At 35.8% G+C, this 17,926-nt stretch overlaps 1 protein-coding gene across 1 annotated transcript; it reads left to right on the top strand.

Annotated features, from left to right (window-relative positions):
• The first annotated feature begins 12,334 nt into the window (after positions 1 to 12,334).
• LOC147396408 (small ribosomal subunit protein eS4z-like) lies at positions 12,335 to 16,197 on the top strand. The gene is made up of 5 exons (XM_086450765.1): positions 12,335 to 12,474; positions 13,863 to 13,940; positions 14,013 to 14,193; positions 14,864 to 14,961; positions 15,650 to 16,197. Exons 1-5 carry the CDS (start codon positions 12,472 to 12,474, stop codon positions 16,082 to 16,084), a joined length of 795 nt encoding a protein of 264 aa, XP_086306891.1. The 5' UTR covers positions 12,335 to 12,471; the 3' UTR covers positions 16,085 to 16,197.
• Positions 16,198 to 17,926: the final 1,729 nt, after the last annotated feature.

The following is a 17,926-nucleotide window of genomic DNA, read 5'->3' as shown; positions in this document are numbered from 1 at the left end:
ATTGGGGTACGTAGGCAACCTAGAAGTTACCTTAGGCCCGGTTTAAAAAATATATATATTTACTCCCAGAATAAACACAAAAAAAAATGAATAAAGAAGGGAGTATTTTTTCAAAGAAAAATCTTTCATCCAAAGTATAGAAGAAACAAAATCAAGAATGCCAAACTAGGGGGCATTTTTTAAATAAAAAAAATCAATCAAAAAAAAATATATACTCAGAAATGGATAGTACATTAGACTAGGGGCATTTTTTTGGGATTTTGAACTATATATCCTTTCTTTCTAAACCCTCCTAAGCCCACCTAAAAAGTCCTCTTGGGTATTACGTAAAATGGTCAAGGGAAGTTCGTGCTATCGCTAATAAGGATCTCTCAACGAAGAAAAGTAAAAGCTTGCTTGGTTGAAAACCCGTAAGGGCAACTTAGGCAAAAGTCAAGGTAAAAAAAAAAAAAAAAAAATCAAAGCTTGTTAGGTTGAAAATCCGAAAGGACGATCTAAGCAAAAAGAATAGCATATATAAAAAAAATATAATAATAAAATTCCTAGCCTGCTAGATTGAAAATCCAGAAGGACAATTCTGACAAAAGTTAAGGCACCATCAAAGAAGAATCCAAGAGGAGAATCTAAGAAACTTCCTTCAAGGCTCATGCCGCAGTAGAAAGATCAAACGAAGGACAATATCAAAGTCAAAGTTGATAAAAACTCAGAAGACATCGAAATCATCTTTGATTTTCGAAGGAATGTTCATATAATTAAATGATCTGAAAGGGAGAAAGATAGATTAATTTCAAACTTCGAAAGAAAAATCCAAACTTTCAATGTTCATCAAATTTTGAGTTTTTCAAATAATGTTCATCTATTCAAAGTTGCACATATGATGCTCTTAAGAGTCTCAGAATTTCAAAGGATGAGGTCACTTGAGTCAAGCATGTTCGTCTATTCTTTGTCATCTTTAAATAAGGGCATTTTTTTTTATCTCAGTCGTAGAAGTTCTTGTTATGTTTCATGTGTTCAAATTGCCTGTTGAGCAATCTTGACCTAATAAAAATTAACCATCTCAATAAATCTAGATATTGTCAAACCAGGTTTATCAAAAAGAAAGAAATTCTGATTTAAAGATCGTTTTGGAACATGTGCCTAAAAAGAATGAGATGCCTAATATGTTTTGAACAGAAGTTTTCAAGGTTTTTCTTTTTAAACTTTCTTTCCATTAGTGTTTATTCAGCTTTTTTTGTTTGGGGATAAAAGTATCGCAAAACTTGTTGATAACGCAGATATTTTCCTAGAGATTTTCTCAACCTTTAAGTTTTATTCTACTCAGAATTTTTTCAAATTCATTCATTCTGTCCCGAATTTATTATTTCCCAGATTCATTCATTATTTTCATGATTCTTTCCAAATTCACTAATTATTTTTCAGATTTATTCATTCCTATATTCAATCATTCTTTTCTAGATTCATCATTATTTCCCAGATCTGTTCATTCCCAGATTCAATCTTTCTTTTCCTTACTTTCTCTTTCCCAAATTTATTCATTCTTTCTCAGATTCATCCACTCTCTCCCAGATTTATTCATTTCGTTCAAATGTCGCCAGGGGTTATCTTGGATTTTGCTTAGTCAGTTGCCACCGAGGGTTTACTCGGATTATGCTTAGCCAGTTGCCGCCGAGGGTTATCTCAAATTTTGCTCAGTTGCCGCCAAGGGTTATCTTGGATTTTGCTTAGCCAGTTGCCGCCGAGGGTTTGCTCGGATTATGCTCAGCCAGATGCCGCCGAGGGTTTACTCGGATTATACTTAGCCAGTTACCGCCGAGGGTTATCTCGGATTTTGCTCAGCTGCCGCCAAGGGTTAACTTGGATTTTGCTCAGTTGCCGCTAAGGGTTAATTTGGATTTTGCTCAGTTGCCGTCGAGGGTTTGCTCGGATTATGCTCAGCCAGATGCCACCGAGGGTTTGCTCGGATTATGCTCAGCCAGTTGCCGCCGATGGTTATCTCAGAATTTGCTCAGTTGCTGCTAAGGGTTATCTTGTATTTTGCTCAGCCAGTTGCCGCCGAGGGTTTGCTCGGATTATGCTCAGCCAGATGCCGCCGAGGGTTTGCTCAGATTATGCTCAGCCAGTTACTGCCGAGGGTTATCTCAGATTTTGTTCAGTTGCCGCCAAGGGTTAACTTAGATTTTGCTCAGTTGCCACCGAGGGTTTGCTCGGATTATGCTCAGCCAGATGCCACCGAGGGTTTGCTCGGATTATGCTCAGCCAGTTGCCGCCGAGGGTTATCTCATATTTTGCTCAATTGCCGCCAAGGGTTATCTTGGATTTTGCTTAGCCAGTTGCCGTCGAGGGTTTGCTCAGATTATGCTCAGCCAGATGCCACCGAGGGTTTGCTTGGATTATGCTCAGCCAGTTGCCACCGAGGGTTATCTCAGATTTTGCCCAGTTGCCGCCAAGGGTTGTATTGGATTTTGCTCAGCCAGTTGCCGCCGAGGGTTTGCTCAGATTTTGCTTAGATGCCGCCAAGGGTTATCTTGGATTTTTCTTAGTTACTGCCAAGGGTTATCTTGGATTTTGCTCAGATGCCGCCAATGGTTAACTTGGATTTTGCTCAGTTGCTGCCAAGGGTTATCTTGGATTTTGCTCAGTTGCCGCCAAGGGTTTTCTCGGAATCATGCTCAGTTTATGCTCAAATTATACTCAGATTACGTTCAGTTATGCTCAGATTATGCTCAGTTTATGCTCAGCATATGCTCAAATTATGCTCAGTTTATGCTCAATTTATATGCATTTTATGCTCAGATTTTATTCAGTTCTAACTTAAACTCTTTGAAATTTATCTCAAATTTTAAGTCACACACTTGCACAGTTGTTACATCAGTCAATGAGAATTTTCTAAAATTCAAGGATTTGACATTGCCAGTGAGAGCTCGCGCTCAAGGACCTGACAACCTTTTTGTTCGGGGAGAGTTTTATCTTCAAGGATCCGAACGTCCTGACGAATTGCTAAATCAGGCTGCAAAATGAACTGTCACTAGCTTTGGCATTCGAATTTCGCACTATCTACCAAAATAGATTTGTTATCTAGTTTGTTTCAACCCTCTGCCAAAGAGGAGCATCTGTAGACACCCCATTTTTGCATTCGCCTGATTAATCAATTCGTCAACCCGATCGCAACGATTCCCAATAATGAATGTTTATTCCATTGCTTTATTTTGTTACCAGATATGTTTCAGAAATCTGGATGAGGTATCTTGAACTGACAAAACTGTAGAAATCACGCTACGCTAGGAAAATATAACCCCAAAAACTTAGAAATCATCATCTTGCACACAAAAAGAAGCTTCACGATAAAAATCACTAAAAAATGATCAAATTATCAAAATACCCCAAACCTTAAAATATCCCTAAAGCCTACGTTACACTTAGGAAAATCCATTCAAACACATAAAACAACAAATTGAAATCAAATAAATTATTTCACCAATTTTCACAAAATTTGACAAAATTACGAAAATGCCCCTCATAAAGTTCACAACTATTCCGCACAAAAAATTTCATAAATGATACAAACCAATATTTCCATTGAATTCCTTACAAAAAATTGATTCTAAAACATCCTAGAACATCAAAAACAGACTTGAAATGAGAAAAGTCCTCTCCGAGGGCAAAACGATAATTTCACAATTTTCATAATTAAAAATTTTGAAATTAATAAATAAAATATTAAATAATTAAAGTGAAACATTAATGAAATTAATTTAAAATTTTGAATTAAAAAAATTGATCAATCAGGCTCTCCGGCAAAATTGTTGATGGTTGCCAAGATATTTATTCAAGGACCCCTCCATTTGGGGGTCCAAAGAATTAAAGATATAATAGAGGGGGGTTCTCCAAAAAATTAAAGTCAATCAAGTAAGACTAAAGTCAAAATTAAAGTCAATTAAGTAAGACTAAAGTCAAGATATTAAAGTCAATCAAGTAAGACTAAAGTCAAAATCTTAAAGTCAATCAAATAAGACCAAAAGTCAAAACCCTAATAGAGTTCTAATTAAATAATAACTCTATTTAATAGAATTTTAACTAAAATATAACTCTACCTAAAATAATTCTAATTAAAATACAACTCTACCTAAAATAATTCTAACTAAAATACAACTCTAACTAAAAGAATTATAATTAAATACTAATTCTATCTAAACAAACCCTTAAAAAAATATATAAATAGGGGTCCTCACACCCTATTTTAGTATCAAATCATAAACCCTAAGAGAAGTAGGTCAAAAAGCCTCCCATAAACCCTAATTTTTAAGTCCCAATTTCTTATCGAACACCCATACTTCAATTTTAGTTTGAAAAACACCTAGAAGCCCTTCAAAAACACTCCAAAATCCATAAAAAATTCGAAGAATCCTGATCCAAGAAAGAGATACCTTGCCTCGGAGATCAGAAATCAGATCCGGAGACAGAACAAAACAAGGAGTACGGTACAAGGAGCAGTTTTTGTCAGATCTGAGGGAATAGAATCTGTGCATATCGAAGGTAAAATTTCTGTTATTTTTTCTATCTAGGTTTTTGTTAGCAATGTAGTCTTATTTGGGATAAGTAGAGACCGACATTGGTCGGACGGGGTTGGTGCTTAACACCTTCTAACAGATTCAGTTTTTCTTTAATAGATTAGTTTTTTTATCCGTTTAGAGTCAGTATTCGATTCCTAGACCGTAATAACTAGGTGGCGACTCCCAAACCTCAAGGGTCAAAAGCGGATCCGTACACCCTGCAGATCGAGGGCGCTTTCAGTTGGCCGTTGACTAAGACTTTAAGAAACGGACCAAATCAAGTAGGTCATTCTTTCTTGACTACTATAAACTATTAATGATCATTAACTAGCCATCTTCATCTATGTTAATATGGCGTGCATGTGATCCTCGATAATCTCTATCAATCATACAACTATTTACATCTTGTTCTCTATTAAAGATAGAAAGGAAATTCTTGGATTTCTGTTGTGATGTTTGAAAGCACCCTCGATCCGCGGGGTGCGCGGATCCGCTTTTGACCCTTGAGGTTTGGGAGTCGCCACCTAGTTATTGTGGTCTAGAATCCGGAGATCATGTTACGGGGTTGGAAGGTGTTATGCACCAACCCCGCCCGGCCAATGTCGGTCTCTACTTATTCCAAATATAACTACATCGCTAATGATAAAACCTAGATTAAAAAAATAATATAAAAAAATCTTACCTTCGATTTGTAAAAGTACTATTCCCTCAGATCTGAAAAACAGTTCCTTGTACCGTACTCCTTGCTTCGTTTTGTCTCCGGATCTGATTTCTGATCTCCGAGGCAAGGTGTCTCCTTCTTGGATCTGGATGCTTTGAATTTGTGATGGATTTTTGAGATGTTTTTGGGTGTTTTTTAGGCTAAAATCGGAGTAGGGGTGTTTGGGAAGGAGTTGGGACTCCAAAATTAGGGTTTTGGAGGGGTTGTGGAGGCTTCTTCACCTACTTTTTCTAGGATTTTTTCTTTGATACGAAAATAGGGTGTGGAGGCTCCTATTTATAAAGTTTTTAGAAGCATTTAGGGTTTGATTAGGGTTTCTTTTAGGGTTTCAATTAGGGTTTCAATTAGGGTTTCAATTAGGGTTTTGACTTAGTCTTTAGGGTTTTAGGGTTTTGACTTTAGTCTTATGAGATTGACTTGATTAGTTTTAGATTAGGGTTTGGATTTAGGGTTTTGACCTTAGTCTTATGAGATTGACTTGATTAGTTTAGATTAGGGTTTTGATTTAGGGTTTTGACCTTAGTCTTATGAGATTGACTCGATTAGTACCTTGACTTCAGTCTTGCTTGATTGACTTTAATTTTGACTTCAGTTCACTTGATTGACTTTAATACCTTGACTTCAGTCTTGCTTGATTTACTTTTAATTTTTGGAGAACCCCCTTCTATTATATCTTTAATTCTTTGGACCCCCAAATGGATGGGTCCTTAAAGAAATATCCCACGAACCCTCAACAATTTTGCCTGAGAGTCCAATTAATCGATTTTTTAGGTTCAACTTTTTAAATTAATTTCATTGATGTTTCACTTTAATTATTTAATGTTTTATTTATTAATTTCGAATTTTTTAATTATGAAAATTGTGAAATTACCGTTTTGCCCTCGGAGAGGATTTTTACGTTTTAAGTCGTTTTTCAATGTTCCAGGATGTTTTGGAATCAGTTTTTCGTAAGGAATTCAATGGAAATGTTGGTTTTTTTCATTTATGAAGTTTTTTGTATGAAATGATCGTGAACTTTATGAGGGGTATTTTCGTATTTTGTCAAATTTTGTGAAAATTGGCGAAGTGGTTTACTTGGTTTCGATTTGTTGTTTTATGTGTTTGAACGGATTTTCCTAAGCGTAATGTAGGCTCTAAGGTTGTTTTGAGGTTAGGGGTATTTTGGTAATTTAATCATTTTTAGTGATTTTTATCGTGAAGCTTCTTTTTGATTTGCAAAATGATGATTTTTATGTTTCTAGGGTCGTATTTTCCTAGCGTAGCATGATTTCTAAGTTTTGTCAGTTCGAGATACCTCATCCGGATTTCTGAAACATATCTGGTAACAAAATAAAGCATTGGAATAGACATCCATCATTGGGAACCTTTGCGATCGGGTTGACGACTTGATTAATCAGGCGGATGCAAAAATGGGGTGTCTACAATGTTGTGTTCTTATGCATCCCATAATACATAAGAACTCAAACAACGCAACTGTTATCTTAGAATAACATATCGTTCCGGAAATATCACAATATGTTATTCTTTATAGGTTTTCAAAATCTCTTTAATAAATCACTAAAATACTAAATATAAGTATTTATTTTCTTTTCAAAATGTATTGAAAGTAAAATATACACGTGTTTTAAATACCCAGACCACTCTTAAATGTATAGTCTCATATTTTTTTTTTCTTTTTCTTTCGTGTCTTACACAGTTTATGACTGATGCATCACCTCATCTTTTCTCTCTTTCGTGTCTTATACGACATACGTCGAAGCATCTCACCAACTGGGTATTTTAAAAATACAACAATCAATTGAGAACTCGTTCTCATACTTTATTTTAATAAATTACTTTTCTTACTCAACTTTTTAATTAGAAACATTTCTTGAAAATCCATCACCAAAACGATTAAAGTAAATTGTCTACTAGTTTAACTTATTCAAAATCATGTATGTCTATAAAATATGAATAAAATATATGAATTGTATATAAAAACAATAACTTATATAGTTACCGTATTTTCTTTTTTTTTATAAGTACAAAATACGTATAAAATAAATAAAGTACGTATAAAGTATGTATAAAGTAACAAATGTTTTGAATATTCAATCTAAGTATCTAAGTATGCATAGTAAAATATTATATAAAAATAACAACTTTCATAGTTGCTATATTTTATATTTGTGGACACGGGATTTTCAATATTTAAAACATCCCTCCACTTTGGGGTGTTTTGGAGTCGTCACCATTCAAATTGGTAAAAGGGTGTGAATGGTCACCCGATGTCACATTTTTCTGAAAAATCATACATTTTGTATGTTTGATGACTCTCGTTGGATAATGCACGTTTGGTCCAACCTTGATTCAAGGTAAGGGGGTCCATTTATGGAGTAGGGAAGGTGTTAGGCACCCTACTCCATCCACCATAGGTGGTAACCTCGGATTCGGTCATTTTTAAAATAAAGGAAAATAAAATAAAAAATGATTTAATGTGTGCCCTCAAGTGTGAGGGGCTTTCGATGTTGGTTCAAATCATTAAGGGCACCCTTATGAAGAAGGGGCCCTTTGGTAATTTAAACCATAGTGGTGTGTGCAAGTGTGTAGGAAAGGGGGTGAGTAGAGGAGGGAAATTGAGGGGGGTGTTCCTTTTGTTGAACCCACCTTGTCCTTGAGTTGATCTTCAAAGAGGTATTCCTTTGAGTTGACTTGGACTTGCTTGAGGTTGTAGAAGATTGAGTTGAGTTGAGAGTGAGGTGTGGAAAGTGGGGTGTTGAGAGTGGAGAGTTGATGGTTGAGAGTAGTAAGGTGAGTTGAGGGAGAATTGTTGAGAGATTGATTCTTTTCTTTTGTTAGTTCTTTTGAGAGTTTTTTATTGGATTTTTCATTAGTGATTAAGAGTTGAGAGTGGAGGGGTTTCTATAGAGGTTGGGGGTATTTTAAGGATATAATGGGGTGAATGATGAGAATAGTGGATAATGACATGGTTTTTTAGAGAAGAGGAGTGTGAAATTTGATATGGGAATGAGGGTAATTTTGTAATGAAGGAAATGGGTTGAGTTTTAACCCAGATGGTTTGGATCTTACCTAAATCCATTTGGGTAGAGTGTTGGGTGGGATGAGATGAGTGATGGTTGATGGGAGGAATGGTGGTGTAAGGGAGTTGTTTGGAGGAGTGTTGAGATGGTTGAAGAGGTAAGGTATTTGATTTGGGGGGATGGGTAGTGATTGATTTGATTTTGAGAGGATTGAAGGGATGATGACATGTGGCAAATGGAGAGATGAAAAGATTGGTTGATTGGTGATGGTGGTTGGTTGATTATAAAGAAGAGTATGGGGGTGATGGTGGGAGGTATGGGTTGAGGTGATTTTGTGGAAGTGTTTTAAGGGAAAGTGATGGATAGATATGGGTTGTGATGTGGGTGGTTGATGATGTTAGAGAATGGGGAATAGGTTAGGGTGTATAGGGTATGGGTTGTGATGTTGGTGGTTGATGATGAGAGGATGGGGAATAGATTAGGTTAGGGTAGGGTTATGGGTTGAGATGTTGGTAGTTGATGATGAGAGGATGAGGAATAGGTTAGGGTAGGGTTATGGGTTGAGTTGATTTTTGGAGGGAAGTGATGGAATTGATTGATTAGATGAGGGAGGTGGAAGGAGATGATGACATGTGTCATCTCCTGGTGATTGGTTTGATGTGATGATGATGAGTTGGATTGGGTTTGGGTAGTGAATTGGGCTTAGGTTGTGTGTTGGGCTTAGGTTGGGTTGGGTTTAGGAAAGTAGTTTGGGTTTTATGTGATGGGCTTAGCTTAGGTTGGGTTTGTGTTGGATTGGATTGGATTAGATTGTAAAATAGGATGGGCCTAGCTTAGGTTGGGTTTGGGTGTGGGTAATTTGATAGGGGGTTGAGTAGTAATGATAATGGGCTTGGGTTTAATGAGAGTGGTTGGGCTTGGGTAGGATAGTATTGGGTTGAATTTAGGGATGTAAGAGTGTGGTGAGGTGTGTGGGTCCATGAGCCACGTGGGTGACCTCGGACATTTATTAATAGAAAATGTATTGGATTTTGTAGGTTTGGGCTTGGGTGGCCCATTCCAATTTTTCGATTTTTTTGAGTATTTTGCGTCGAGGGCCCGCTCAAATTCGGGTGTCTATAATATTTAACATGTATAAATACGTATAAAACATGTATAAATCAACTACAAGCATATAATAATTCTTTTTTAAACAAAACAACAACTATTAGCATGCTATAAACTCATAAAAATAATAATATAAATATATATAAAGTATATTGCATGTTGTTGAAAATAATTACAAAACAAATTTTGATTTAAAATTATTAAATTAGAAATGTTTTAAAAAAATAAAATAATTTCTGTTTTACAACTATAAAATCAGTAATATTTTTCTTAAATTTTTACTAAACTATCATAGAGAGTTGTAAGTGCCTACATCTTTACTTCTTTTTCTTTTTCTTTCCTTCTTTCCTTTATCTTCCTTTTTTCTTTTCTCTTCTTTTTTCCTTTTTGCTTTTCTCTTTTTTCTTTATGTAGAAAGTGAAAAAAAAAAAAATAGCTAATATCATATTTAGATATTATCAAATAATATCTAGATATTTAAAATATCTAGATATTGTTATATATAAAAAAAATTCTAATTCTTTTAGAATTTTTTAGAAAGTTGGACTTTAGTCAATTTGACTTAGTCAAAATTGTTTGACTAGAGTTGACTTGACTTGAGTCAACAATAATTAACTTAACTTGAGTCAACAATGGTTGACCCAATCAATCTTAGTTGACTTGGTCAAAATTTTTTTTTGGACATTATAGTCACGTTTTGTTCTGAGTGATAAAGCACTGAGTTGAGTTCTTTTGAAAGTCAGGTCCTTGTAACTCTTCTCTACCTTAAGTGGAAGAGTGAAGAGTTGGATGGTTACGTTTTGTTTGAGTGATAGAGCACTTAGTTGGGCTTTTTCAAGAGTTAGGTTTTCGCAGCTCTCTTCAACCATAAGTAGAAGGGTGAAGAGTTGAACAACCACGTTCTGCCCTGATTGACAGAGCATTGAGTTAGGTTCTTTCGAGAATTAGGTCCTCGTAGCTCTCCTCTACCTTAAGTAGCGGAATAAAGAGTTGGACGACCATGCTTTGTCCTGAGTGAGAGAATATAAAGTTGGGTCCCTTCAGGAATAAAGTCCTTGCATCTCCTCTCTGTCCTAATTAGCAAAAATAAGATTTAAACGACTACAATTTGCCCTGAAATGAATCCCTTTAGAAATTAGGATGTATGTGGTTCTACCATGTCTTAATTGACAAATTATGGAGCTAATCGATATCCTACACTACCCCAAGTGGCATAACACTGAGTTAGGACCTTATTGGAGGGTAGCAACTCGGAGATATCTCTCTAAGATAGAGTGGTATTTTGCCTAGACGCATATTGCTTTATACCCACTGAGTGTTTCAATGCAACTACTCTTGAAAAGGTATTACCTATGTAACGAAAATATAAGGTAGAATTTGGGGGAAAAAAAGAGGAGGTGTAGTGCAAAAATCAGATCAAGTTCTTGTTGGAGTGCTTGATAAAGAAGAATATAAGTTTAGCACAAAATCCTTGTGCTGGAAGCATTGATTAAAGCAAAGTGTAAGCATATTACAACATTAATTCTTGCATAGAGAAAATTTAAAAAAAAAATTTGTACAAATTTTTTTTATACACTTCTGTTATTCAGCTAAGCTAGAGCAAAAAACATAATCGATCATATGAAAAAATTTCATTATGGAGAATCAAAGAAGATTCACAATTGGCATAAAGTAAACTTTTTTATTAATACTGAAAAGTGTACAAGAGAAATCCCAAAAATGGGAGAATACAGGAGAAAACAGCAAAAGTATAGTACAATGAGACCCAAAAGACAGGTATTCACTCAACAGGAAGAATTTAGTTGGTAGGAGGTGAGATCTCAGCAGAGTTGGGATCGATGGTCGGTTCGTTTTGATTGACATCAATGATCAGGATAAGAGGCAGATCACTGGCAAGCGCAAGCAAATTGGTCTGTCTGGCTTGATTCAAATCCATGGTCTATCCAGCATCCATAAGCTTGCTTGGAACGCGATCCAAGAGGAAGGACTCGCCCATGATCACTAGACCAACTAAGGATTTTCTTGACAAGAGGACCATCAAGACCATCATAATCTTCATTGTCTTCCTCGTTCTCATCCTTTTCGTACTAAAGTCGAGCACCTTCAAAGCCTTCATGATAGGCCTTGGTGGAAGCTTCCTCTGCTACCCGAGAATATTGAGCCTACAGTTGACGAAGCAACTTTTTGTCTCCGCTTCATCTTTTTTGGCATGCTTTGTCTTGGCATCAGCCCTTGTTGACTTAAAATCAGCATTGAGGGAGCCCAACTCAAGTTCCAACTGCTGTATTTTCTCTTGGAGATCCGTCAATTCTACGTTTCTCCTTTGTATTCTTTCTTACATTTAAAGTTATTTTTGATTTCTAGACCTAAAGTAGTTTGCGATTCTCAATTCCCAAAAAATCTTCTCAAATGTTAAATTTTTTTATATTTTTATCGTAAAAAGTATCAAGACGTTTTCACGTGCGCCTTGTTAAAGTGCAATAAATACACATTGAAAATTGAATTTTGTATCGAAAATACTCTTAAAAAAATTATTATTTTAAAATCAAAATACCCTCAAATTTCAATTTTCAAAGTGTATTTATTGTACTTTTTTAACATATGCCTTAACAAGACCCATAAATGATAGAGTTGTGACCTCAAGATTGGACTTCATATCGCACATCTTGATGCGAAAGTGGATAGGAATCATATATACTTTTTCACTCTCATCTCGAGGAAAGCATCTATGTTCCCATACACTTTCCGTCATTATGTGTGATAATCTTGAGGACACTTCAGCATTATTCTAAATAATATAAGAAATTGAGGTGTGATAAGTAAAAGTTGGGGAACTAATGGAAGCTCTCTTAATGTATTAGAGTTGACCGAGAGTAAGGGGGGCATCCAGTCAGTTTGAAAACATAGAAGGCTACTTAAATATTCTAGAAAGACTGGAGGGTAATATCTAAATCATCCTATTTTCAAGGATAGTAGGCTATATAAGTTAGCTTGTTAGGGTTTTTGGGTTCCCTCTTAATCTCCAGGACGACAACCACGATTAGAACTCGGTTGGAGGTCGAAGGACTAAAACATGGTTAGATCTCCTGAAATTTTCCTTTGATTCTTCTATGTTTATCTCTCTCTGAGGACGCATCTGTTCTCAGTTTGATTTTATTATTATTTTCTTTTATGTTCTAGTGTTTTATAAAGATTTTTCCAGGCCTAGATTGTGACCTAATCTAGATAGAGAAATTTTCCTTCGATTCTTCTCTGTTTCTCTCTCTCTGAGGACGCAGCTGTTCTTGTTTTGATTATTTTGATGTTCTAGGGTTTAGTAAAGATTTTTCCAGGTTTTTGATCCAAATCTAGATCTAGAGTTATTTACTAATGATCTGATACTGATCTAGAAGCAAATGCTACACTTTTTTTGTTGACTGATTTGATGTAGATCTCATATTCAGGGTTTCTGATCACATATTTTTCTTTTTCTCAAAAACAATCTTAAAAGTACCTTTTGCTCAAATCCGAAAATGGTATCCAACAGTAAGAAGTGTGAAAGTTTGTAATTTGAATGAAATTATTGGATTTGAATGTGAATTGTGTACAATACAATTTGAGGGAAAGAACAAGGGAATCATCATGGATATTGGATTGGGGGGGATCACTGCATGGTGGACTTGGGCTGGATTAGACAAGAATTATGTTATGGTTAATCATGGTTCAATGTTTTGGATTTTACCAGAATGTTTCGGTCGAGAAAGTATCAGTTTTTATTTTGATCGAAACATTGCCTCAGAACGAGATTTTAAACCTTGATTGGTTTTATTGTTCTTTTGGATCTACACATTTATTATAATTTGTAGTTGGGAAGTAAGACAAATTAAGATATTGTCTAAATGAAAATTGATCTTTGTGGAGGATATGTTACCTGGACACTTCTAAAGGTTTGTAAGGTTACAGGGAATTCATTTTCAAGGGAAAATGGTCATGGGAAAATGAATTTTGTAGAAAAGTACATTCTGCTGTTTATTGCACCTATGAAATGTCAAAAAAGAGAGTTGGTTTTAGTTTTGGGGGCGGGGGTAATATTAGAGAATAACAATATGGGGACAGAAAATCATTTTGCTGGGCAATTGATTTTGATAATATTTTCTTTCTCAATGGTGGAAAGCTTCTTTGGGTGAGAAAATGGATTCTAGGGAAAGTGCGCAATCATACTCCTTAAAATCACATTTTCCAGGGGAATCATTTTCCCATCCATTTTCCATGGTCTCGGTTGTAAAAGGCCGTACCATGAATTTATCTCATCTTTCAATTTTTATTTATTTATTTTTTTTTATATATCTGTTTTTCATTTAGTTTCCCCTCATGTATATATTGAAATTTAAACATATTACATAAGTTATTTTTCCAAGATCTTATCTTTACTTTGGTTGCTGAACCCATTTTACTTATGTTTGAAATGGCATCTTGTGCATTCAGGCTAGAGGATTGAAAAAACATTTGAAGAGGCTCAATGCCCCGAAGCATTGGATGCTTGATAAGCTTGGTGGTGCTTTTGTAAGTGTGGAATTTCTCTTATTTCATACTCACTTTCTTTAGTTTTGTGATTGAAGAAATTCTCTTTTGTAGGCCCCCAAGCCATCATCTGGACCCCACAAATCCAGAGAATGCTTGCCATTAATCCTGATCTTGCGAAACAGATTGAAATATGCTCTCACGTACCGTGAGGTTATTGCCATATTAATGCAACGACACATTCTTGTTGATGGGAAGGTTAGAACAGACCAGAAGTACCCTGCAGGATTCATGGGTATGCATGTTACGTCTACTTTACTGTTTATTTGTCTATGCTGTGAGTATGACATGCATCCAATGATTGATTTTTACAAACCCCCCTAAAAAATAAGGTATTTTAGAAATACCCCCTGTTAAATTGGTGATATTTGGTTTAACCACCTTTTCTGTAAGTCAACATTGCTTTCTCTTGATGATTTAATGGTGAAAATTCGATTTATTTTTTTTCCAGATTTTGATTTAGTAATTTAAGTTTTGGAAGAACATTAAAAAAAAAAAAAAATCAATGTTTTACTTCATCGAGAAAAAGTAACCTTGACTCACAGTCAAGGGGGGTAAGCCTAATCTTGCATTTTGCTAGGGGTTAAACCTAATATTACCAAATTAACAAGGGGGTATTTCTAAATTATTCAAAAAAACCATTGGGTGGGAAATCATTGGTGCAGATAATAGATTTAGATCAGGGACAGATTTTACTGACTTGGCCAATGTTGACCATTAAGATTTCCTTGGTAAAACTGGGGAATGTGAGTTCCTCATTGTATGTGTGCCGTTGGTAGAGTAGTGCATTTCCACCCCTATGGGTTGATTTGAATAGTCCTTGCTTCTATTTTGTTAAGTACTTGATTATTGATCTATATAGCTGAAACAGTGATACTGCTCTTACCTTGGACCCACCTTGACAGATGTTGTATCAATTCCCAAGACAAATGAAAACTTCCGTCTCCTATATGATACCAAAGGCCGCTTCCGACTTCATTCAATTAAGGATGAAGAAGCTAAGGTCAGTCCTGTTCAACCTTCTTTCTAATATATCTAATTATTATGGATATGCCATGAATTTCAGAAACCACAATATCGGACATGCAATCATAATCACCAAATTTGGGACTTGTTGAAGAAGTCACAATAAAATTTTTGACTTTTTATTTGTAAAAAATGTGAATTTTTTCCTCCCAAGCGATTTAATCATAACTTTTGTAATAAATTATGATTTTTAAAAACTTCGCGATTAAATTGTGAAAAATGAAAATGGAGATGACCTTGATGGAGATGATGGTGACCAGTTTATTGGTGAAACATCAAAGAATGAAAATGCAAATGACGATGGCATTGAATTTGATGATTTTGATCAATTAATGAATCTTAATTTGGACTGATGATTGTAATCTTTTTTTTATCCCTTACAAACAATATAAACCTTGGATGTGTTGTGGACCTGTAGTTTGCTTTTTGTGAATGTATGGATGATATCAAATATAGGCTCTGGTGATTTATTATTGTAGATTCATATGATATTTGGTAATATAATATGAGAACATCACTTTGTAAGAACAATTACGGAACATTAACCCTAGCCTGATTTTTTCAAATTTTCTACTTGCTGACTTATTGCCGTCCCACTCATCCATCAATCAATAGTTTATCTTTTGGATGATCTGATCCATTGATTGACTCTGTCCCATTTGCAGTTTAAGCTCTGCAAGGTCCGATCTGTACAGTTTGGGCAGAAGGGAATTCCTTACATCAACACCTATGATGGCCGCACAATCCGCTACCCAGATCCTCTGATCAAGGCCAATGACACCATAAAGCTTGACCTTGAGTCCAACAAGATCATCGACTTCATCAAGTTTGATGTTGGTAATGTTGTCATGGTTACTGGGGGAAGGAACAGGGGACGTGTTGGAGTCATCAAAAGCAGGGAGAAGCACAAGGGAAGCTTTGAGACAATCCATGTTCAGGATGCTACAGGGCATGAGTTTGCCACCCGCCTGGGCAATGTCTTTACGATTGGAAAGGGAACAAAGCCATGGGTGTCCCTTCCCAAGGGCAGGGGTATCAAGCTATCCATCATCGAAGAGGCCAAGAAGCGGCTTGCAGCTGAAGGAGCTACCACCGCGTAACTTTTATGATGACTGTAGTAGACTTGCAGGTATTTTGTTAGTGATACTTTTTCTCCTTGGCTGCAACATTTAGGTTGAGATCTTATAATGCTTTATTTTATTTCTTGGCTCTATTTTTATTTTTTGTCGTAGTAGTAAATTCCGGTTTTAATTTTGCGCCTGAGATGGGAGAGAGACTAACTTTTGACAACATTTCTTATTTTATTATTCTGAGTGGAAAGCTTTTTTTGTTTTTGTTTTTTTCACATTGATCAACCCTGGTTCATAGATTTCATTATTATATGCCCCCCTTTTTTGTTTACTTGCTTGATGGGGGGGCGGCATATGGAAAGTGCCCTGAGGGCATGTGTGAGTGGAAGATGTTTGGGATTTGCAGGTGGTTGGTATGGGGCTGCACCACTAACATGCGTTCTCTTCCTCCACCCCTTTCCATCTTGATCAAGACAAATAATCTTCTCAATTTCCTTTCTCTAAGCTAAACTAAGATATGAAAATAATCAAAGTAGGTTGACATTACATTACTCTACTTGTCGGGCTGACAGCTATATGTATATCAGATGTATTTTACCGCACCTTTCACACTGCAAAGGACAGCCATCCGATCTGGCACAATCTAACGGATGAAATCATCTCAAAAGCCAAAACATGTGCTCATTTATAATTTCTAAAATATTACAGGGACCTCCCTTCTAGATTATCACAAATTGCAACGTCTTTGCTTTAGTGCGTTTTAACAAAAGCCAAGGCATCTTCTCTATCCCTCTCTTTCTGCAACTCTTTCTATTTTCGATTTTTGTTAAAAACTCTCCCTCTAATTCCGACTCTCTCTCACAAACACACTCAATTCCCCCTCTCCTTCCTCTCTCTCTCTCTCTCTCACTTGGTTTTAGTGTGATTCTTGTATGGATTTTCTACAGGAATTTCTCTATAGGGTTAACCTCATGACGCCGTCCCTCTTAGATCTTTAGTTAAGATCACAATCAGCCTTGGTTCAGAAGTTTCTGATGTCAATGCAACCCATAGTGTACTTTTTGATCCAATTCAAAATATGTGGTTTCAGTTGAAGCATATGTTGCTTCTAATCCTTTATCCAAGGGATAGCGTAGCGTTGGAAGGAGGGACTGATTGAAAAAACTTTAAGAGAGATTCCCCTGTTTTTAGGTTTTGAAAAATTGCCCTAAATGTGAAGGATGAATCCAGCCCTGAACCCAATAAGTGATAAGAGAATACTTGACTTGGATTGCACCATAACTCTAAAACTAGTTAAAAAGTTTCTGAGTTTGAAATTTTAAGGTAAGAAAGTACCCGTACAATTGTGATTTACTTGAGGAAAATTTTCAATATCTGAATCTAAGAAGCCTACAAAAACTGAGACTATGTAAGAGCAGAGTCATTAGACTTTTATTTATCATTAAAATCTCGAATTCTTGCAGGTATGTGACTTTCCATTAATCTTCTGAAAGCATTATTGCTTTAGATAGAGTTGAAAGATGAAACATGACACATAGTGTCTACTCAACCCTTTGTAACAAGGGTTCAGGGGGGAGAGAGAGAGAGAGAGAGAGAGAGAGAGAGAGAGAGAGAGAGAGAGAGAGAGAAGATTTCTCAGTATTTTGTTAAAACGCAGGAAGGTCATTGCAATTTGTAATTAACTGGAAGGGAGGTCTCTGTAATTATTTATAAATTATAAGTGAGCATGTGTTTCGACTTTTAAGATGATTTCATCTGTTAGATTGCGCCAAATTGGATGGCTGTCCTTTGTAGGGTAAAAGGTATGGTAAAATGTGTGAACATGAATTGGACCCAACTCGAATTTCAATATATAATTTGGCCTACTTCCAC

The sequence above is a fragment of the Akebia trifoliata genome, chromosome 8 (assembly GCF_017979445.1).
Source record: "Akebia trifoliata isolate Shusen 1 chromosome 8, ASM1797944v1, whole genome shotgun sequence".
Lineage (NCBI taxonomy): Eukaryota > Viridiplantae > Streptophyta > Magnoliopsida > Ranunculales > Lardizabalaceae > Akebia > Akebia trifoliata.
This window is presented reverse-complemented; position numbering and strand designations above follow the sequence as displayed.

Bases quoted from the DNA above. Each gene is read 5' to 3' on its own strand.
- LOC147396408 (XM_086450765.1), top strand. The intron at 13,941-14,012 runs GTAAGTGTGGAA...TCTCTTTTGTAG, and splicing joins ATAAGCTTGGTGGTGCTTTT to GCCCCCAAGCCATCATCTGG. The intron at 14,194-14,863 runs GTATGCATGTTA...CCACCTTGACAG, and splicing joins GTACCCTGCAGGATTCATGG to ATGTTGTATCAATTCCCAAG.